We start from the raw sequence: 24,524 nt of genomic DNA on the forward strand, positions 1-24,524 counted from the left end.
TGCTCAAACAGGAGACCCCCATTTCAGACAGGTGGCTGTCCAGTTTTTTCAGGATGAACCACCTACAATTTCCTCATCTCTCACCTAGACTTCTCCTAACTGCCCACCCCACGTTTCAAAAGTCAAGGGAATCGCCTTTCCATCAGTTAGGGCAGGGGTAGTCAACCTTGGCTCTTTTATGACTCGTGGACTTCAACTCCCAGAATTCCTGAGCCAGCTTAGCTGGCTCAGGAATTCTGGGAGTTAAAGTCCACGAGTCATAAAAGAGCCAAGGTTGACTACCCCTGAGTTAGGGTTTCCATCCACGGGTTTTACTCCCTACCTGCAGGTTTTAGGTTCAGCTGCACACTACATTGACTGACCACAAGGCTTTTCTCTGACCTCTTACGGACCAAGGTCACGGCTGCCGTGGACACGTGTTCTCTACGCGGGTCGCCGCCACCTCAGCTCTCCCAGAGCTCCTCAGTGGAAAAGCGTGCCGGCCTTCGCCGCCGCCCCCAGGCGAGGCGCGAGTTGAAGGGGCGGGCTCTGGGCGTGTGGGCGCCGTCGGGAAGGGGCGCGTCTGATTGGCCGAGGGAGCGCAAGGTGAAAGGGCGGCCTAGACGCTGAGGACAGAATCCCAGCCTAGCATGATGGCGGCGGCCGCGGCGGCGGCGGCCTCTCTATGGCGTGGGAGCGCTTGGCAGCAGTGGCGATACAGGCTTCTGGAGCGGTTCTCCGTGTCGCAAACGGTGAGGCGGCCGGCGAGCGAGCGGTTGGCTGCTACTTATGGAATATCGCCCACAGCGGGGCGGGAGCAGGCAAGCAGGCAGGCATTCTCTCGGCAGAGCAGCCTAAGGCACTGGAGACCGGAGCGCCGGTACTTCTATGGGATGCCTCGGCCCTCTTTTGGGGCAAGGCTGCATTTGCTGCGCCAAGACCGGTCTGGAGGGAGCGGGTGGATTGACATGCCCATGAACCTAGCAGATGGGACGCCTGCCTGCGTGGGTCTTCGCTTGCCTGGCTGTTTGGAACTGCTATGTTATGCTGTCTGGCTTTTAGGGACTACAACTCCAATCCGGATAGGCATTCTGGGTGTGGTGGATGGGGTCTGTCTGGAGGGTAAACTGCATTAGACTGCAAGACGGAACGATCCTACAGTATATGCACAGGTTCCTGCAGAGGGAGGAGTGCATTGAATAAATTGCTCGGGGAGAGAGGCTTATCTGTACCTGTTTTTACCTGCTTGGTCTTGAGGTTAGTGCTGGCTAAACATCGCAGCTGTTTCTCTGTTCTTGTGTTAACATACATGAAAGGACGTGATGCACGGCAGCTGAATCAGATAAAATGCAGAAGAGAAGAAACACGTTTAGGTAGAGTTATGGAAGTTTAGATTTCTATCATGAGTCTAGCCTCACACTTTATTTAACTGCATGTATTGTTGAAAGCAGTGCTATTGTATATATACACACACAGGCACATACATACACATTCATACACACACTCATACACATATGTATTTTCATAAATCAAGTTGATTCCAAAAGTGAGCTGGTGAAAGCTACTTTGCATGTTATCCTCTTATTTATTTTTGGGACAGGAAACCTTTTGTAGAGGTGAACAAGAAACAGTTTGAGCAGTCTTGCCAAACAGCCAGGGTCAGGCAGATACAATTTGTCCTCTGTAATTTTTAACTGGGCTCTTAATAAATAGTAATCACTTCTCTTCTGTTTGTTCCTTGTTGGCTATACTGAAATCTGTAAAGTCTGTTTCTGATGTTTTAAGGATTTTATGCATAGACTAGTTCTAAAATGATTTTTAGAAACACATCTCAGTGATACTCTTAGTCTAAAGTATTTGTTGTATTCATTTGGTGAAATTTGTATTTAAATAATTAACCAGATGTATTTTCTATAGAAACAAGGGATTAAAATGACAGATTAATACAGTTCAATTGTTTTCAGGATCTGTCTTACAGAAAGGGAAAGTTAATCTTGTTATGTTAATTAGATTCTGATATTTGTCCTAACATGTTGTTCCTGCAGTATTGATGATACTATATATGTTGATCTTTCATATTTTCCACAAAGATTTATATCCTTTTAAAACAATGATCTGATATGCTTTGGACTGAAAAAAATATATTCATCCCAGATTATACAGAAAGACTGATTTTTTTCCACATTGGTTAAAAACAGTTCACAAATGCTGAACAAATAACTATTTAGAATCTAAATTTTTAAAAATGACAAGAGATTATATAAAAATAAACATGAAGAAAACATATTCATTAAAATGCGCAATAATGAAATTAAGTGACTGTATTTGACGGTGGTAGTATATACAATGAATTTTCCAGTATGTAATAAATAATAGTTAATTTCTTATAAGATTGAATCTTGAATTTGGGCATATCGTTTTATTAACAGAAGAGAAAGTACACATGCACATTTGTTACTCTAGCAATAGAAGGTTTCTTTTCGGTTTTGGTTGAATCAATTGATTGTTTCTAGTGTTCTTTATATGTTGATTATGATATTTTGATAAAATCCTTTTTTTGTATTGTTTGAATTGATTTAAGGTTGGATATAAGCTGCTCCAAAGTTCACAGTTGGAAAGGCCTATAAGCCTAATAAAATAAGTACATAAATGAATATAACAGAACTAATATAATGCAATCATAATGCATAATTATAATAAAAAAGGAAAAGGACCTGGGAAAACCATATTATAAGCAACAATCCAGAATAGTTGATTAAGTTATTAAAAATACTTCTTCCTTGCCCAGCTTAATTTAAATTCTGACAAAGAACATGTATTAGCAATCTGTTGCTGAAAATCAGATGTAGATTTTTCTTTCTAAAGAGAGTTTTATAATTATTCTTTAGGCTTTGTTTATTGTTCTGGGAACAGTCATTTCTAAGGAAATATTCTGTTTAGCTGAGAAGAATATTTCAAGTTGAAGAGAATAAATGTATAAAAATCAACATGTTTTCTTTGTTAATTCCATTTAAGGTATTTTAAACAATTTGACAAATGGTACATTTCTTGAGAAATGGTCAGGCACTTGGGATCTCTTAAAGGTTCAGCTTACATGTGACAATGCTGTTATAAATTTCCCAGATTTCAACTTATATCATTTTTTGAATCTGATTAGAAAATTATTATCTGTCATCCTTGAAATTATTGCAAGTACTTGGTTCAACCTCTAATGATAGTAGATTTCAAAACTGAAAAAATCCCTCTATTTAAAATTGCAGGTGAAACTTTTTTGGGTGGTATATGCATAATAAATGGATATTTGATCTTAATAGGTTTATTACAAATAACATGTTTAAGGTATTTGAATGATTATAAAGTAATACAATTTACCTAAGATAGAAGGATTGCAATATTTGGGAAAGGTTGTAGAGAAGATGATAGGCCTGTAACTTTGAGGGCTCTGAAAGAAGCAGATTATCTGGAGCATTTTCAGTCAAGTTTCAGGCCTTGTACAGTACAGAGATAACATTAATTGTGCTTGTGGTGACCTCTGGTTGACCAGTATGGGGATGGTGTGACTCTCCTGTTCCTGCTTGATCACTAGGCAATCTTTAATATAATCAATTATGGTATCCTACTCCAACTTCTTAGAGGGCGGGCACAGTATTTCTATGGTTCTCTTTTTTTGAGGTTATTTTCAGTGGGTAAGTGAGAGAAGAGATTGACTCTGAGAGTCTTTTTTTCATGGTTTCTTCAGAGTTCAACTCTCCCTATTCCTATTTAATATCCAATAAGGCTTCTGGTTAAGATCATCTATGGACATGGACTCTGGCATTATCAGAATGCAGACACCCTATTGTGTATCTTGACCTCTAACCAACTAAGTGATGCGATTGAGGTAGAGAGGAACATTTATTTATTTAGTGTATGGCATATTATACATGTATTTGCCATACATATTAACATTTCACCTAGATTAATAAAACATGAAAAAATTAAATGTTAAAAAGATCAGTATTCAAATATCAGTGTCTAGGCCATCTAACCACTGATGCACAGCATTGTTTATATGAAAAAAGTCAGGCACTGGACCTGTATATGCTGTCAGCTTACAGTCGATCATGATATGCTCTACAGTTTGACATGGGACCCCGCAGCCACATTATGCCCCATTTATATAGTGAGTCCCAACAGATGATTTGTGAGCTGTGAATCCTATTCAGATTGTTCATTGCTAACATGGCAGTTTATTGTTCATTGCTGGTACCTTTTTTGTGGGGTCATTTATATCTTCCTATGACTGGATGTTCAGCAACTCATTTGACTTTCCATTGGGAATTGATGTTGAGCAGATGTTGTGCAAATGCCAATGGAAACTTCCTGGATTTGAGCCTTCTGGCTGTTAAATGAGGAAGGTCAGTGTGCGCCGGTAGGAGTGAGTTATTCATAATTTTTCTGTATTCCCTCACTAGTACATGTTGCCTTCATAAGGTTTTACATATAGGCAAGAAAAACCAATTGTACAGATACAGACTAGGTGAAACTTGGCTTGATGCCAGTAACTGAGAGGGATCTTGGAATCCAAGTGGACAGTTGCTTAAATATGAGCCAGTAGTGTGCGGCAGCAGCCAAAAAAGCCAATGCAATTCTAGGTTGCATCAATAGACGGGTAGAATCAAGATCCCATTAAATTCTAGTATTGTTTTACAAAGTCTTAGTAAGACCATACTTGGAATACTGCATCCAGTTCTGGTCACCACAATATAAAAAAGATGTTAAGACTCTGGAAAGAGTGCAGAGAAGAGCAAGAAAGATGATTAGGTGGTTCTGTAAGCTGCCGGTTGATTTCCATTGTTCTGATTATCATCTATATAGCTTTCAAAACCTCAGGGTTTGCTGGACCACCTCTCTCCAGTTTTGTCTGCTGTCCTGATAGTTTTAATAAATCTGGCATGCTCCAAGGCCCATCTTTAAAATGATGTAATTGGGAAGAACTGGCTGTCTTTGCCCTCTGGCTAGAAACCAAGAGATTTTGAGTTCTAGTTTTGCCTTAGGCGTGAAAAATTGTCTGGGTGACTTCATAGGTTTGTGTTTGTAGTTAGGCTGTATCATTTTGGTTTTTTATAAATGTATAATTTTAATCAAATTGTACGGTATTTTACAAATCTTATTCTGTTCCCCTGTTTATTTTATTTCTGTTTCTGATCTTTGAGAAAACCAATCATATTTATTTTTAATACCTTTAATACTTTTTTGAATAAAAAGGTAAAATTATAATATATTTCTTTCTCCAAATATTCACAGGAACTCTATTTAGTTTATTTTTCACATGCCCAAAATTTCTGTTGCTAAGTGAGACATTTGTTAAGTGAGCTTTGCCCCATTTTATGACCTTTCCTGCTATTAAGTGACTCACCGCAGTAGATAAGTTAGTAACCTGGTTGTTAAGTGAATCTGGCTTCCTCATTGACTTTGCTTGTCAGAAGGTTGCAAAAAGTGATCACGTGACCTTGAGACACAGCAACGGTCATAAATATGAACCAATTGCCAAGCATTTGAATTTTGATCACATGATCGCGGGGCTGCTGCAAAGGTTTTAACTGAAAATGGTCATAAGTCACTTTTTTCAGTGCTGTTGTGACTTTGAACAATCACTAAACAAACTGTTGTAAGTCAAGGACTACTTGTACTTAGAAAATGGGCTAATTATTTTCTTTCCTAGTACAATTATCCCTTTGTACTACATTCCACAATTAAACAGTTGTCCTCTATATTTCAGTATTATCACAGAGTGTATAAAAATTGTATTTCTGGACATAAAGTCCCTTTTATGTGTTTTCTAGAGTTGAGCTGAAAGGATAAATCCTTCACTAAAGACTTAAAATTCCCCAACTGAGTGGATTAGGGCAGTATTTCTCAAACTGAGGCTAGTGACCCTGGGAGGATAACAAGAAGGTACCTTTCGAACAAGTCTTTTTTAATTTGGTGCAAAAGCATGCTGAATGCAAAATATTATTCATAGCCTCTCCATAATTCTTAAAAAGATTGAATGTTGGTGGGTGGTTTTTTGGTAAACATTGCATTTACCATATGACTTGATGCTCACTTTACAGTGAGGTAGCTGCCAATGTTTTTTAGTTGCTGCATTTTAAGAACAGTTTAAGAGAAGCTGATTTAAAATTGTGTTACATGATGCCCACAGACGTTCTGGGAAAGTCAAATTTATTTATTTATTTATAAAATTTATTGGCTGCCCATCTTACCATAGGGTAACTCTGGACAGCTTACAGTAAGCTAAAACATAAAAAGTTAAAAACAAATATTAAAACCAAAGACAGATGGGGAGGGTGGGGGTGGAGGCGGAGGATGGGATCTGCTATTAATCAATCACCTCGATTGCACTGTTTCCCCACTGGCGCCCCAAGCCGACTGGCAAAGCCATGTCTTTAGGCCCTTACGAAAAGATAGGAGGATTGGGGCCAACCTCATATCCGGGGGCAAAATGTTCCAGAGGGCAGGAGCAACAGCAGAGAAGGACCTCCTCTTGGACCCCACCAGCTGGAATACTTGGGCTGATGGGACCCATAGCATGCTTCCTCTGCCGGCACAAGTGGTACGGGCCAATCCCAGTTGGGTGAGAAAATCTTTGTCTTTTTTCCTGAAGTTGGTGAGTGAGAATAATTGAACACAACTACCAGTAGAGATGAAAATCAAGGCATACAAGTCAATAAAGTATTATGACAATTACTTGACTTCACACATGTACATAGCAAGGAACAATCTCAGTCTGTGACTAGTCCCATGAAAAAGCTCTTTTGGCCTCTTAAATTGCATACGAAGTTGCATAGGGCAAATAGCCATGCATCCCTGGAAATATTTCTTTCAGCAGCTGTTGATGTGGGCATCACTACATTATACATATTTCATTTAGATATTTTATGAATATGTCAAAGATTGTATGGTAAAATGGACGAAAAACTTTGGGCATAACATAATGCTAGATAAAAGAGAGAATGTATGGACCAATTGCTTAAAATTTACTTTGAATTACAGTTTGAAAGAATTTTTTTATAAAATGGTGTATCATTGGTATTTGATCCCAGACAGACTAGAGCAGTGATGGCAAATCTTTTAGAGACCGAGTGCCCAAAAAATGCCCCAATCCCCAGCCCGCCCCACCCCTGCCACTCCCTGCCTCCACGGTCCGCCACAGGTCACCCAGGCGGCCCTGCAAGCGCCATGGTGGCCATACCCTCTGCCCGCGCCCTGCAGCATCTGCACGCGGCAGGGTGCGAGGGCAGAGTCTTGACCCTGCTGCCTGGCTGCCATGTGCTTGGCTGCACTGCTCCACGTGGGCCACGTCCGGGGGCTGCTGGTGAGGGAACGTGGGGGGAGACAGGGCTGGGGCGATGGCGCACATGCCCACAGAGAGGGCTCTGAGTGCTGCCTCTGGCACGCATGCCATAGGTTCACCACCACTGGACTAGAGAAAATATATAAAGGAATTTCCAACAAGTGTTGGAAATGTAATCAAAATCCAGATACATTTTATCATATGTGGTGGTCTTGCAAGTATGTTAAATCATACTGCATAAATATAATATTAATGCAGAAAATATTTAAAAGAAAGATTAGTCAAACCTGAAGCTTTTGTTTTAGTTATTATTATGGACAAACCAATTGAAAAACAGTTCGGGATATTATTTCTTTACATGGTGGCTGTTGTAAGGATTATACAAACTAAGCATTGGAAAGAAAAAGAAGTGCTGACAGTTGAAGAGTAGATTTTGAAATTGACTGAATTAACAGAGATGGCAAAATTAACTGCCTTGATTAGAGACAATAGACTAGACAATTTGTATTTAACATGTAGAAAGTCCACAGAGACTGGAAGCCCTCTGTGACTTTCTACATGTTAAATACAATAAGAGATGGTTAATAGAGAAATTTGAAGATTAGGGTAATGTTTAAGTTAATCTGTTGACTTTTTTTTTCTTTCATATATACAATATGATTAGATGTTGGGTCGATTTGCTTATTAGATAGATAGATTTCCACACCTGGAATATTTGTTTATTTTATGTAGCATTTTTGATAAATATGGATGTAAAAGCTTATAACTGTTTGTAGATATGTCATGTAAGCGGAGAAAAATCTATTAGGTTTTTTTTTTTACTTATTTTTCAGCATCCAGCTGGTGTAGATTCTTTATGTTTAATGTTAGATTTATTGTACATTTGGGTTTTTTTTTTTCTTGTTCCTTTTTTTGTACACAATATTTTTTCTTTTCTTTTCATTGTTAGTGTTTGCTTTTCTATTTTTTGTTTTGTATTTTTGTTGATAATGGAAAATAAATATTTTTAAAAAGATATTTTATATATGCTACATTTCATAACCGTCTGTTTGTAATTCTTCTACAGTATTTAATTTGTTCTACATAAGGCAGTGGTTCTCAACCTATGGGTCGGGACCCCTTTGGGGGTCGAACAACCCTTTCACAGGGGTCGCCTAAGACCATCGGAAAACACATATTTCCGATGGTCTTAGGAACCGAGACACCGCTCCTCTATCTCCTTGCCCTCCTCTTGGCGCTCTCTCTCTCTCTCTCTCTCTCTCTCTCTCTCTCTCTCTCTCTCTCTCTCTCTCTCTCTCTCTGTCTCTCCCTCTCCCGCCTGGGCGCTTCTCCAACCAGGCTGGGCGGAGATGGCGGAACGGCCTTCCCCCCTCCCTGGCCAGCTGGATGGGGGTTTGGGGGTCACCAAAACATGAGGAACTGTATTAAAGGGTTGCTGCATTAGGAAGGTTGAGAACCACTGACATAAGGAGTTACTGTGATTTTCATTTTGTGGAAGGACTATTCCTTGTGTAAAACAGCGGGTATTAGGTGATCCATAACTGAACCCAAGCATATATGTTTTGGTCCATGTACAGAATGGAATCACTATTTTGAATGTGGAGTGAAAAGTGGTTGTTCCAGTTAGAGCTACTTAGGGAGCAAAAAGATCAGGAAAAACTCTCAAATAACATTGGTACTGGTAGCAAAGGAAAAGAAGGAAAATTTGGGGATGGGCAGATAAGAGAAGCATGCTTTGCAGGGAGACTTGCTGTGACTGACATGATGTGGAAGGAAGGAAGAAAGGGAAGAAAATCAGGTTATAGGTAGAAAGTGGGATATTCTGTTCCTGAAAGCTTATTGCTGAGATTCATAGTATAGAACAGGGGTGTCAAACTGCCGCCCCGCAGACCGATTGCATCATACGGAGGCTGCGCCCACCCCAGCTCCGGCAATGCAAAAAAAGTTGCGATATGTCGCGACACATCACGTGATGTGGCGAGTTTGACACCGGTGATATAGAAAAAGTATATAGGCCAGTAGATTGGTGGCCATGGGAAGAAGGAAAGAAATCCTGGAAAGTTCAGAAGGTGGATGGACCAGTAGGATTTGGCTTGCTAAGAACCACTAAGGGGAGTGAGGAGGGAAGAAGAGAGATGTGCACCAGCCTTGCTTGACTTGGTGATTCCTCTGGATTTTGTTTAGGCTAAACCCTGCAATAATCCAAATGTTCCATACTTTGTTCAGTTCAAAATGATTCATTCGTATAATTCATTCCAAATTTGAAACAAAAAACTTTGCTTTTTCATATACTTTTCTATTGACAATTAAGAATGCGAAATTCCTGAAGTGGTCAAATTGTATATTCATACAGATGAAGCATGGTCTACGGCAGCAATCCCCAAACCTTCCGGCTTTGCGGACCGATGGGTGGTGGGTGGAAGGGAGAGGGAGTGGTTATGCTTGAGCAGCAGTTGAGCACAAGTACGCAGCTCCATTTGCACGAGCGGCGGGCACACCTGAAGCTGCGTGCATGTGCACACTCGCTTGTGCAAGTGAAGCTGTGTGTGTGCACAGTCACCTGCTGCTTCTGCAGCCCGGTTCCGAATGGGCCAAGGCCCGGTAGTGGGCCGCAGCCAGGGGGTTGGAGACCCATGGTCTATGGCATGCCAGCATGGGAGATTCAAACTTTTATTCAGGCTAAAACTCTTGGTGCCATGTGATTCCACTGTGTGATGTATATACAGCCTCTTGATTCAGAATATATAAGTTCAGATGAAGCTGATTACTCTTCCTGCCACATAGTAAAATGTCAAAAGTAATATATTCTTCAACTCAATGACACGCTGAAATTCTTTAATTAAGAATTTAATTAAAGTTGTGGCAGAGGAAAGTTGTGGCAGAGGAAAATAAGTAAATTTCTGGAAATATTTCATTGTATAAAACGCTCTGTTCAAAATAGTAATACAAAAATGGTGACAGTGTGAAGAACTACATCTTGAATCATCTTTCTTCAGTGAAATTCCATTAAAAATATTTTCCTGATATACAAATGTAAAGTATAACTGGATTGGAGAACTTTTGTTGAGCTGAAAAGAGATAAGTTACTCCTGAAGAACAGTTAATTGATTTCTGTTTTGACATCTTTCTGAAAATCAAGTTCCAAATGCTGCCTGTTCCTGGAATCTTGATTAATGTGCAAGCTGAATACAAATAATTAAGCAAGAAAATCATGAAAGTACTAATTTCCTTTGCAACATCATACATGTGACTCAGATTTTCAGCAGTTGCTGCTTTAAAGATCAAATGAAAAACAAACAGGGAGTTTGAAGTGAAACCTGTAATTTTAAAACCAAAATCAATGTTTGAGAAATGAGAAGGCAAAATAAAACCATCTGACATTTTAAAAACTAGTTAATAAGATTCCTTATGCAACAATAAATAAATCTATTATTGTACATTTGCTGCAAATGGTAAAGATGCACAGAGGGCAACCCTAAAATGTATACTATATATAAGATCTGATAATTAATTTAAAATCAGACATTCTGGAAAATAAAATTAAATGCAACTTAAGGAATCTTCTATTGATAATGTAAGAAAAGAGCGCACTGTGTTGCACTCTTAGATACTTTTAAATGGAGAAAATTGCTGAGAATGTGTTAGAGTCCAAGAAGAGCAAATAATTCAATGCTCAATAAAGTAAAACTATAATGTTCATCAAAAGCAGTAATAATGACACTATAGCAGACATGTCAAACTTGCGACGTCATGTGACGTCGCGCTACGTATTGGAACTTTTTTGCCATTGCCGGCAACGGGGTGGGCACGGTTTTGTGATGACGCATCCGGCCCGCAGGCCAGCAGTTTGACACCCCTGCACTACAGTAAAGGTTAAATGTTTAGGAATTTGCTCTTGCATGCAAGTCCTACATCTTGCAAAAATAAGTTTCACGGAATGCTTGAAAAATAAGATTCACTGATGCTTGGAAAAAATCAAAGACAACAAATAGAAAGCAACAATCCTAGACAAACAATGTAAATCTTGTCACAAAGAGCTGGAAGTGATCAATGACCAAATGATCCACAAGAAACTTTTGCTTTGCTTCTCTTTTCACTTCAGCTGTGGTATAAGAAATAAGTTTGATGAGTTCTTGTATTATGAGTCTGTTCAAACTCAAAAAAAAGATCTGGGTTTTGCAGCTTGGAATATGAGAATCTGAGGCTTTTTATGTCTGCCTGCTATAGTAATGAACCAGGAATTCTCAAAGCTCTGAAACAGCTGTCATCACCACTTTAGATCAAATGTGCATTTTTCTAGGATTGTACAGCTGTAGAAACTTAAGAAAAAGTGCAATTTCTTTAAGGATTGCCAATAAATGCAACATGCATGCATAGACCTGAGTCACCTTCTGGCTTTGAATCTGAAGCATTTTATACCTTCTTATGTGCTTCTGTGGTCATGTGGTTGGCATGACTATATGCTGAGGAGCACAGGATGCTGTTACCTTCCCACTGAAGTGGTACCTATTTATGTACTTGCATTTGCATGCTTTCGAATTGCTAGGTTGGCAGGAGCTGGGGCAAGAACAGGAGCTCACCCTGTCACGTGGTGCTTGGGTCTCAAACAGCCAATCTTCTGATTGACAAGCCTAGCATCTTAACTGCTAGGCCACTGCATCCCCTTAGGGAATGTTGAGGCCTGCCAAATAATCAAAGCTGCCTTTTGGGGCCTTAGGAAAATCTCCTCTTCCTCCCCAATAGATATCTGCCTCCTCACTGGTAATGCTTGCAAACAATACTTTTCTATGCTTTACGTGCCCTACTTCTTTCACAAAAGAGAAAAAAAGTGTGGAACTTTCAGGGAGAATTTTCAGGGAGCCCTCTGAGTGTATTTCATGAACTTTCCTATGCTTCACTTTCTCCTTGGAAGATTTGCAAAGTGAGATAGCTACTCCCATGGGCCAGCATTTGAAGGTGATTCCAGAGAACCATGCCACCAACATCCAATTTTATTATTTGCTTTTGTTTTTGATTCCAAAACCACTACTAAGCACAAAGTGGCCAAAAAGATGGGAATCCTCCTTTGTTAAGGATTAGTTGATAGTTGTTCAGATTGGCTAGACTGAGAGTGCGGTTCTTTAGAAGGGGGCACAGTGACCACCTTTTCATCAGTCTCAACATATTCAAACGAATCCCAGATAATCCCTCAAAATCTCACTCAATAATGCACCACATTATCCCTGTCAAAGTAGAGTCCACACTGAGTGTTTTTTCCCCTCAAAAACCTTGCAAACATATCACAGCAGTTTGTAGGAACAACTTTATCCTAACTTTTCCCTAAAAGAGACCAGGTAGCCTTGAACAGAATTGTGCAAAATTCAGACACATCAAGAATAGAGAAATAAACATGCTTACCAGCAACAGCTCTATCCTGTCCCTAAGGCTCATGCAACCTATAGGCAGTCACATCCAGTCATTTGTGGGCAGTTTCTGGTGGCAACTAAGATGTCATAAACAATAATTGCCATGGCACCATGGGTTTTGGTGCAAGCAAATTTCAGACAGGACTGTGTCATCGTTGTGACCCACTTAGGTCTCTGTTATGGAAGCCATATCTGTGGTTACATTCACTGCATGTTGTGGAGTAATACAATTTTATTATGCAGAGTTCTGGCATTAACCTGAGGCCATCAGAATCCTGTCACTTGACCTTAGGACTGAGTATGTGGGCTAGAAATTGGGATCTGTACCATATTTCCAATCTCCCTCCTTATAGAACGGGTAACTTGTTGCCTTCCATTATACTTTCTATGACTGTGATGGTGAACCTATGACATGGGTCAAAGGTGACATGCCATGATGTTTGGGGTAACCTGCCAGTGTTCACTAACACCCAACAACTATTCTTGAAAGCACACCCTGTTCTCAGACAGTTTTCAAAGGCTGTGGAGGCTGCATGAGATGGGATGACCTCTCGTGTGACCTCTAGAGGTTGTACAAGAAGGTTGTGCTTTCACATGGCCTCCTGAGCCTCCGAAAATTTCAGATGGGGGCAGACAGGGAATTGTTTCTCTTTTGTTTATGTGGGAGGTGTGTGACACACCAGCAGAGACCACTTCTGAAATGTTGACACCATAACCATAGAAATATTACTCCCATATCATCTCCATTTCGCAAAATGTCCATGTCACAATCTGTATGATATTGAGATTTACTTTTCGGTTTTTGAATATGATGATTCTTTATATTTGATTTGCTTTTACATGTTCACCTACAAGCATATGTTCAAGAAGAAAATTAAAAGACTGCCTTTTTACAATCCTTTAAAATTCCTAACAGAAATTTAGTCAGAAGTCAGTGTTCTCCCTCTTAATTTAATATTATTTATAAAACATTTTAATAAATTTCACAAAGTTAATATATTACACAACTAAATAATATAATTAGCCAGCTGTATCTTTAAAAGAGGCCAATGCAGGGATGTAAGGAGAAAGTATACTTGTAGTTGACTAAAATGTAGTTGACATTTTTTTTGTGGGGTAAGGAAGAATTTGGTTGAAGGAAAAAGGTAGCCTAATTTAATTTTGGTCAGATGCATCACATCAATGGTTTCCTTAAATAGCTGGGAGGTTGTTGTTTGTGCATCTGCATACAGCGAGAGTTGAAGCTTCTGTTTTGCACATAGTAATTTTTATATTTGGCATTTTATCCTGGTACTTTGGTTTGTTATTTAATTTTTTTTGTATTAGCTATCTTTCTTTTTTATACACTTATTTAATGTTATTTAATGCTAGAAACTACCTTAGCCATGAAAGCCAGTTGGGTGGTTTTGGCCTGTCTCTCAGGCCAACCTACCTCACAGGGTTGTTGTTATAAGGGAAAGTATACTAGATATGTTCATCGCCCTGAGTTATTTATAAAAATAACAAACATGGGATATAAAATAAATGTGGAAATATCCTTGCTGGACTTAGATTTTTATTGTATAAATATAGGATTTTTATGGTATTATTAGCCATAAAATTATGTATTGGTATCACTTCAAGATTCTGTATCAATGGGAGATCAAACAGGTCCTGACAAAGCTAGCTGACAACTTTGTCATTCAAAAGGAAGAGGAGGGAACTAGAGGGTCAGCTATTCTGAACGTAATTCTTACTAGCAGAGAAGAAATGCTAGAGTGGGTTGAAGTTGCAGGAACTTTGGGGAATAATGACCATGTCATATTGGAATTCAGTATAACACAGACACAAGCAGTAGAACAAAATCAAACTAGTGTCTTAGGCTTTAAAAGAATTGATTTCAACAAACTTAAAAGGAGCTTGGGAAGAATTCCATGGATGAAAATCTTAAGGGGAAAACAACTCAAGAAGCTTGGGAAACTCTGAAAAATATGATTATAATAGCCCAGCACAATATCACTTAGAAAGAAAAATAAGAAATCCAAGAAGAAGGCAGCATGATTGCATAAAGAACTCTCTGATGAACTGAAAGACAAAAAGGGCAAGTATAAAAAATGGAAAGAGGGATACATAACTAAGGAGCATAGAGCCCAAATCTGCAAAGATGAAGTCAGGAAAGCTAAGGATCAGAATGAACTAAGACTTGCAACAAAATACTAAAAAAAAGTTTCTTTCAACATGTAAAAAACAAAAAAAGGCAAGGAAACAATTGATACACTAATGGGAAAAGATGGCAAGGAAGTGACAGACAGCAAGGAAAAAGCAGAGCTGCTTAATTATTTCTTTGCATCTGTCTTCTCGCAAAAGAAAAAAATAGTTCAACCTAACCGAAAACAGAACCATGAAAGACAGACTAGGACTACAAATTAAAATAAGCAAGAAAATGGTAAGAGAATATCTGTCTACCACCAGATGGATTATACCCCAGAGTTCTGAAGGAGCTGGCAGATGTGATCTCGGAACCATTGAACCATATGTTTCAAAGATATGGAACACTGGAGAACTACTAGAGGATTGGAAAAGAGCTAATGTGGTTCCCATCTTCAAAAAAGAAAAATAAATGGATCTAGGAGACTACAGATCAATTAGCCTGACATCAATACCTGGGGTGATCTTGGAAAAGATAATCAAACAAAGCACCTGAAGGCAGGACAAGAAGCAATGGGTGGAAACTAATCAAGGAAAGAAGCAACTAAAGGGGAAACTAAGGAGAAACTTCATGACAGAACAATTAACCAGTGGAATAGCTTGCCTTCAAAAATTGTGGATGCTCCATCACTGGAGGTTTTTTTAGTAGAGATTGGACAGCCATTTGTCTGAAATGGCAAGGGTAGTCAACCTTGGCTCTTTTATGACTCGTGGACTTCAACTCCCAGAATTCCTGAGCCGTCCACGAGTCATAAAAGAGCCAAGATTGACTACCCCTGATATAATGTGTCCTGCGTGGATTAGGAGACTTCCAAGGTCCCTTTCAATTCTGTTATTCTGAGATTATTTTATGTTTAATCATTAATCTGATGTAGAAGTTTGTTACAATACCTGGCATTTTTAAAAACAATATTTCCATTATTTAATATTTAATAAATATTTATTTAATACAGATTTATTTAATAAATATTTAAATATTTATTAAATATTTAATAAATAGTTAATAATATCTATTAATATTTGTACGATATACAAACCATTTTCAGAAGTTGGTGAAATTGTTTTGTCTTATTTTGTCATACAGTTGGTAAAAAGTAGCATTTTCCCAAGATGTGTGATTAATAGTAATTTCATTTATTTTCTTTCCTTTGCAGAATATTATACAGGTTGCAGGATATAGATGGTGCCTTATCACTTCTCGTGGCTTTCACTCAACAGTTTATAAACCAAAAGAAAAGGTAATTATTTATGTGGAATTGTTTTCTGATATATAGCTTTTTTTTTTTTAGGACATTAAAGAGTTATACCAAAGTATATGTCCTAAGACTTCAAGGAGAAGTGTAGTTTCCTCAGACTTTCAATATCATTCTGACCTGTAATTTTTAGTGTAACAATAGGAGAAAGTCATTTAATTCATGGCTGCAGTTATGTTAACTGTATTTATTTTCATTTGAAAGATTTGTTTAAATTAAATCAGATTTATATTTCCCTATGAATTATTATTTATTGATTTAAAATCAGCTTCTGTTGTTTCATTCATCCATAGATTGGAGATTATTTTGGTTAATAAGGTCTTGCAGTTACATAGGTTAGATATGATAGGGACATCCATCTCTCTGCTAATGTCTTATTACAGACACAGGACTGTATTATGGCTTATGTTCTCTTGGGACTATAAAAAGAGAATATACAAAAAATAGAATTGCTATGTTCTTAGTGTTAACTGACTAGTCTTTCAGTGTTGGAAAACTATATTTATTGTCCCAATTGCAATGACCTGAAGTTACTTGCAACTTACAAATTAATTGCTTACATATATAGGTAATGTATAGATTATTACAAAATATGGCATCCATTGCTGAAATTATTGTGTAAATATTTTTGTTCATATACATACATTCATATACATTTCTGTGGTAATTTTGTCCTCTTTTTCCTTTTTAAATTTTTTTCTTTTTGTTCTGCTTAACTAAATAAATAAAGGTTTTTAAAAAGAGAATGCACAAGTTGTTTTAAGTCTGTTTACCATTCTTAGGTCAGTTTTATTTCTATGTAATCATAATTCATTTTGTAAATAATCATTTTTAATATATTTAATGATTAGATTTCACATTCTTGTATTTACTGAATGAGGCCAAATGTAAGTGTAAGTATCTCTGTTTACATTATATTTATGAAGAATACTTTTTTCTTCCTCATTCCTTCGCTAGACCTTTGACAAAGTTCTTATTGCAAACAGAGGAGAAATTGTCTGCAGGGTAAGTAACATCTCAAAATTGTAGTTATTTTGTAGTTCTTTGATTTTTACTTAAAGCATTTAACTAAAAGAAACAATTTTCCCCTCCTCACTCCGACTAGGTAATTAAAACATGCAAGAAGATGGGAATTAAAACAGTTGCCATACACAGTGATGTGGATTCAAATGCTGTAAGTACCCATTATTTGTTGTAACTTTACTTTCTAGATTATTATCTGTGTTGATGCCATCCAAATACTCAATGAATATTTGCCATTATTTTAAGCTACATTTTAATAGGATGTCCCTACATAAGGAAATATCATTTCATAAGTCATTTTTATTTAAACAAATGTAGTTTGAAAGGATGCTGAGATATCCAAAATTCTATTAACAAAGAATATGATGAGATGGGAGATTCAAATCATGATAGAAAGTTTATATTTATCTTTAAATACACCTTTGAATTCTTCATAGTGCTAATGCTAATTTCCACATTTCAACAATGATTGAAATAATAGACATTCACATTTTCAACATCAATATGTACTAATTATGGAGTAAGAGAGGACATTTAAAAAAATAAACCACTTGTGGAAGCATTGCCATCAGGCTATGGAATAATACAGTAGTGCTTTATGTTGTCTCTGCTACCATACAAACGATAAACCCACACAGGGTATACACTAGATATGATTGGGAGAGCTTAGAAAGCTGAGAGAGGAGACAACATCTTAGGAAGCCTGTTACGAAGAATAATTTCTGAGGTTAATGTGTATATATAACATACTTTCTACCATGTGTTTACTAGACAGGTAGTACTAGAGATGTTATATGCATCTTCAAGACCTTCCTAAAGTCCTATCTAGGGACATTATAATTTATACTTACTGTACATATGAATTTTCCACCAAGTCAATAACATAAAGGTATTTTTTAAGCAAACTTTTTTAAAATAATGTAGAGTACAATTAAAAAGCTAGGTTTTAAAGTCAGATTTCATGCACCGGGACAGTAATATATTTGAAAATCAAGCGTATTCAAGGGATGCATAGGAATAGACCATGTTATTAGTGGCAGGTTTACTTTGAAATCCAAATATTGATGTGAATAGATAAAATCTTCATAAATGTTTAACAAATTGATAAATAGATGATAGTCCTTGCTAAATTTTGTCTGCCAAGTAATGTAATGCAGCCCATTGTTGCATGAACTAAGGCTCTGAACTGGTAAATTTAACAAAACTGCATGCTTTCCAGTTAATCATTGTGCTCCCAGGGGCTTATTATATTTCACTAAAATTGTTATAATTTTTCAGAAGCTGAAATATGTTACTTCAGAAATTATTTTGAGTGGGAATTTCTCTTTGGATTACATTTTATTATTTGGTTGAACTTTCTTTTTTCCATTTTTTTAAAATTTTTACATAAACAAATGAACATATATAAAGGAATGTTGTAAAATAAAAAAAATATGATCAAAATTTAAAAACCAGTATAGATAGAAAAATAAAAAATAATTAATAATTAAAGAAGCAACTTCCATTCTTTTTACAGCAGTGACCAACAAACTTAGTCCGCCCTCTCTAAAAAGTGGGGATATTTTCTCTAAGAATACTAATGATATTTCTTGGACGTCTCATTTTGATTTGCTTTGCTTTGAATAAACATTTGTTCTTTCTTGGCTTGAATTAAATACTAGTGGCAATATTGGGTTTTTGGGGTTTTTTGGTGCTGACCACAGAAGAAGCATGATCATTTAAACTTCTTTTAATCAGGATTGCCACAATAGGGGTGGAACTTAGTTTTAGGAAAGCCTTATTACTAGAAATGCAACAGTTTGCTCTAAATTATAATTTAGACCTAAGAATATACAAAGGGAAAGAAACATATGAGCATGATGGATAGCAGAATGAAAGGAAAATAAATGTGGTTTAGTTCTTGTTTGAATTGTTTCAAAATAATTTTTAGTCAGAAAGAGAACATTTTATTTCAGAAAATTCAATAGCAATAGCCTAGGAATAACATTTGTGGAATATATCATAGAATATTTAAAGTGTGCCTTATAGGATGAAGTCCAAGAATAAAAATATAACTTGGAAAATTTTGAACATCATAATTTGCAAAATGTTATATATTTGTGCAACAAGTAATTTGTGACTTCCACTATGTTCTTTTTCCTCTCATGTTTGAATATTTTTAGAGAAATGTAAAATATTGTGAAAATTCATCAGCCATCTGTTGGATTGTATCCAGCATGGTGGCTTGCTGTTTGAAATAAAATTCCTGGTGTGTATTGTCATTGTAGTTTTAGGATTTAGTAATGAGATTGAGTGGTATCTTGTGTGAGGCCTCATGGATGATTGACAAAGAGGTGATGTGACTCATCATTTATCAAGTTATTATCATGTCTACCCTTTATAATTTATCCCTGCTGTCTGGGGAGGTGGTAAGGACAATATGACTTTGTGATGTCAAAGTAATTAGTGTTTGTTTATGATTTCCAGCTGAACAAACTGGAAGCTAACAATCAGGTAAATTAAATGAAATGCACCAGCATAGGCAAAGATGAGAAGACCTCTGGGAAGAGCTTATCAAAATTTCATATATTTTTTTTACAGTTATGTTTTCTAATTGCTTACTTGTACTCACTTGCCATTAATAGCTTCTAATATATGCTGCTGAGGCATCTTGCTATGAGATAATACAGGAATTTAATAAATAATGAGACCATCATTAACTGCTTTCTCTCCATCATATTTATATCAAACCAAACTGTTAGACCTATTAAAGTATAAATTTAACTTTTTAAAAAAGAGTGCATTGTTTAATTATGAGACATAATAACAGCAACATATTTTAAATAGTGACGTATATTTGGCAAGTTGGGCTTTCCAGTTTCAGTTTAGGATAGTTGCATATGCTGACTCTGTAAACCACTTAGAGCACAGGTGTCAAACTCGCCATGTCACGTGATGTGTCGCGACATATCGCGACTCTTTTTGCATTGCCGGCAATGGGGTGATGAAACTGGCCTGTGGGCCGGCAGTTTGACACCCCTGGCGTAGAGAGTGCTGTAAAGCACTATGAAGTGGTATATAAGTCTAAGTGCTACTGCTACTGCTATTGCATAAGTGACTTTAGCATTATGGTGGAAGAAAGTATGTTTATGAGAATTTTTTTACATAACTAGAGAAGATAATGATAAAACACAAGTGTGTTTGTATAGATTAATTTTACTGGAGAAACTATTATTGTTTCAGGTTGTTTTTTCATCCCGATTTTCTATTTTTCTGTTCTATTCTTTATGCCTTGATACTCAGTGTTTTATAATTACCTCTTGCTATCGGACTTTTTTACTCAGTATCAAGCTTCCCCTTTTTAGGTAATGTTGTACAATAGATTCAGAGGACCCTGGATGAAATGGATTATCTGGATCCTTTTTAGTTAGGTTTCAAACCTGGGTATGGAATAGAAGCAGCTTTAGTTGTGCTTTTGGCTGATTTCTGGTGTGGGTGGGATGATGGTGGTGAATCCCTTTCTTGCTTTGCTTGACTTCTCAGCAGCTTTTGATACCATCAACCATGATATCCTTATGGATAACCTCAGAAATTGGGGATGGAAAGCATGGGTTGGGCTGATTCACCTCCTTTCTCTGGGGCCAATTCCAGTCGATGATGATTGGGAAGAAGAGATCCTCCGTTCAGCCCCTACTATGTTGGCATGTTGCAGGGGTCGGTGCTCCCCTTCTCCTATTTAACAGCTATATGAGACTGCTGGGTGAGCTCATCCATTGTGATGGGATGAGATATCATGTACATCTCTGCTCCTAGCAAAGTATGTGATGTGAACATCCTATCCTAGTGCTGGAGGTTGGGAGGGTCTATAAAGGGAACAGGCTTCAACTGAACCATGGCAAGACTGAGTGGCTTTGGGCTTTGGGGTTCTCTGGTTCTGTAGCTGTTGCCACTACCCTCAGTTTGATTTTCACCCTGCCAATCTTTGTAGTACTTTTTCTCCATCTTCCTTCTCTTATCATGATCTCAACTTGAGATGCATGTGTGTCTCACTAACCTTATCATTTCCCTGGTGCCTTCCTTCTCTTCCCTGGAACTCAAACAGGAAGCATGAATTGAGATATTTTGAATTTTCTTTTAGAAAAAGCATCACTTACTGTCCAGACTGCTTTCCCAAACAACAGACTTTTCCAATATTTAAGAGTGAGGTCCAACTTGAATTTTCTCTATTGCATCTGGATCCACTAAATGAAAGTGCAGTAAACAATTTAATAAAATTGTTCATTGAATAATAAGTCAAGACAGAAGCTTTTAATTCAAGACTGGTAACAGCAGCAAGATTATCATATGCCCAGAGATGGAAGAGTATTAAAGTTCCTACAGTGGAGGAATGTATTGTAAAAATGTCAGAACTAGTGGAACTGGCAAAACTGACTTGTCTGGCCAGGGAGAAAACAAGTGCTTTGTTTGAAAGACTGGAATCCTTCTATGGGCATTTGCTAAAAGAAGAATAAAAAGTGAAATGGTGATTTATGGAGATTTAATAATTGAAACAAATTAATATTAAATAAGGAACTGAAGGGATCTCTGGAAGAATTAAGAGGGAAGAAGATAATAGATTTGTTAATATCTGGTGAGAAGTAGGTTAAAAATCATACTTCAAAACCTTCCTTATTTTCTTTTTTCCTTCTTTCCATCCATCCATCCATCCATCCATCCATCCATCCATCCATCCATCCATCCATCCATCCATTTTCCTTTAGATTTGTCCCTTACTCTGTGTAAAATCCTCAATAAATATAAATTTTAAAAAAAAATCAAGACAGTGAAACACCATACTGATTTATCAATTTTCTTTGAAATCTGATTCATTATGTTTTCAGTTTAGCATTAAAAAAATCCTATCAAAAATGGAAATATAAACACTGCTTCAAATAAGTATGTGATTCTACTTTTAAAGAAGCAAGTTTGCAGGGGTTTTTTTTGTATTTAATGCCATCTTTCCCCTGTTAATCTTTCTTATCAAATGTTTATGTTGATATTGATTTTAATTAAATGACTGCATTGTATTTTGAGAATTGCCATCCATGGACATTCCTCCCACCCTTATTTGGATAGTAGTAAGGAGAATAGAATTCCTGGCAGAAACATGGTTAACATGTTTAATCAGCAACATTATATTTAATTGGAGAGTCCGTAGTCTTAATAGCAGGAGGCTGAAGGGAATTATTTAGTATTAGTAATGCTCGTCTGGGAGTTGTGTACTAATCAAGGAGCTTGTGTGTTAGCTGTGGGGGTAATGAATTATGACGATTATGACATGTTAGTACATGTCTGTGGGAAAAGTAGATGGGCCATGAGTTAATCAAGAAATATATTAAAATAGCTTCCATGCTGATTTCTGATACTTTTCTTTGTACTGTCTGTCAAGGTTTGGGATTTTGAAATAATTATTTTCCGCATTCAGTTTAGTATGCAAGTAAGCAGTTATCCAAAATCTTTAAAACTTAAACACTATAAAGAAAGTCCATATTTGAAAACATACAATCTCAGATTTTATAATGGCAGAGTAAAAGTGTGACAATTGGAATCCTTTAATTTTATTAATTTATATATCATTATTTATTTATAGAATTTATATGCTTTCTATCTACAATTTTGTTATTATCTTAAGATTATAAATGGCTGCACAAGTTTATTCTTTAAAGTACAGTTTATCTTTTCATGAAGTCAGCGATCCCCAATCTTTGTGGCTTGGCGGCCCGGCGGGGGGGAGAGGGGTAGTGAGCTGATGCACACGCGCCTGCGCAGCTCAACTTGTGCAAGTGGTGGGCCAGCGTGCACATGCATACATGCACAGCTCGACTTGTGCACATTGAGCTATGTGTCATGTGCACATGTGCCAGCCCTCCACTTGCGCAATTTGAGCTGTGCATTTGTGTGTGTATGCTGGGCTGCTACTTGTACAACCCGGTTCCGAATACACTATGGGCCAGTAATGAATCACAACCCGGAGGTTGTGGACGCCTGCATTAAGCTATTTAATATTACCCTCTTTTCTTCTAAGATTCTAAGGTCAAATAAATGTATTAATCTTTCCCAGCCAGAGGTATTCTGAACCATGGCCTGCCCCCAATCCTTGTGCAGTTGGCTGTTTTGCAAGCCAGGTAAACCTAGGAGGGCCAAAACCATGTCACTCATGAAACTGCCAGTACATATATTTTTGTTAGTAAATTAATACAGCGAGTTTACTTGTTAAAAAAGAAATTGAACATGTCATAAATCCACAGAATGGATTATATTTGTAAAATTGTAAACTATGTTTGTATAGTTTACAAGTTTACAAATATACTTGTGTTATATTTGTAAAATTGTAAACTTGCACTGAAACTGTTGTATAGACGAGCACCAACATATTTTTATTACTGTATGCACTTATTAAAAACTTCCTACCAAACTGTGACCATCATGTATTAACTTAATTAAAGCTGTATCACAATGCAGCTCAAAAGTGTTAACCTGTAGGAGACTGTTATTGAAATCCATTATCTATGGAGTCAGTATTAGTGGTCAGCAACATCAGAAGTAAAACTGCAAGTAAAGTCCACTCAAGGGTGCTGTGAGCCCAGCAGGTTAAAATATCGGAGTTTCTTAAAGGGACTGATAGCTAAGGTCTCTAGAGTTATAGGGAAACCAATCATTTGGCCTCAGCAGGGAATATTTCTTTATTTAGCAAATAGGGAAAAATTGCTAACCTGAAAGAAGGATTTAGTGTGTACCCTGTGTGCGGTTTTAAAAATATCCTCATAAGTAACACATAGATATGTGTGTATGTGTACACATACATTTTTAAGAATGTGTATATATGACTTCTAAAGTTTACATTAGATGTTATGTTGCATAGGTAATTCTTGGGAAATATTTTTTATGCAAATTATACATAACCCTCAATTCTTTGATAAATTATGCTTATGTGAATAGAACAGAATACTTTATTTGGCCAAGTGTGATTAGACACACAAGGGATTTGTCTCCAATGCAGAAGTTCTCACTGTACATGCAAAGCAAAGTAATCATCATCATCATCATCATCATCATCATCATCATCATCATCATCATCATCATCATACCAATAAGAGGGGTAGTAAAGAAGATAAAAAGTATAATAATAATACTAGAGCCATACAACATGGGTAAAGATACATAGACATTAGGCAGTTCTGTGAGAATTAGGTGTTCAGTAGAGTGATGGCACAAGGGAAGAAACTGTCACTGTATCTAGTTGTTTTGTGGCGTTCCAAGGGGAGGAATGCAGGCTGGTTGCAGTTGATACAACAATGTATTATCCAGTTAGATTGACAGCAG

General features: G+C 37.1%; 1 protein-coding gene across 1 annotated transcript in view; it reads left to right on the forward strand.

Annotated features, from left to right (window-relative positions):
* Positions 1-632: 632 nt before the first annotated feature.
* PCCA (propionyl-CoA carboxylase subunit alpha) overlaps positions 633-24,524 on the forward strand; it is a 233,974-nt gene continuing 210,082 nt past the window's right edge. The window contains exons 1-4 of the mRNA XM_015827965.1: positions 633-731; positions 16,062-16,145; positions 17,118-17,165; positions 17,266-17,334. Coding sequence (XP_015683451.1) covers positions 633-731; positions 16,062-16,145; positions 17,118-17,165; positions 17,266-17,334 — 300 coding nt within the window. The remainder of the gene's footprint in view (positions 732-16,061; positions 16,146-17,117; positions 17,166-17,265; positions 17,335-24,524) is intronic.

The sequence above is a fragment of the Protobothrops mucrosquamatus genome, unplaced genomic scaffold, assembly GCF_001527695.2.
Source record: "Protobothrops mucrosquamatus isolate PMUCROS unplaced genomic scaffold, P.Mucros_1.0 scaffold_218, whole genome shotgun sequence".
In the NCBI taxonomy this organism is placed as follows: Eukaryota; Metazoa; Chordata; class Lepidosauria; order Squamata; family Viperidae; genus Protobothrops; species Protobothrops mucrosquamatus.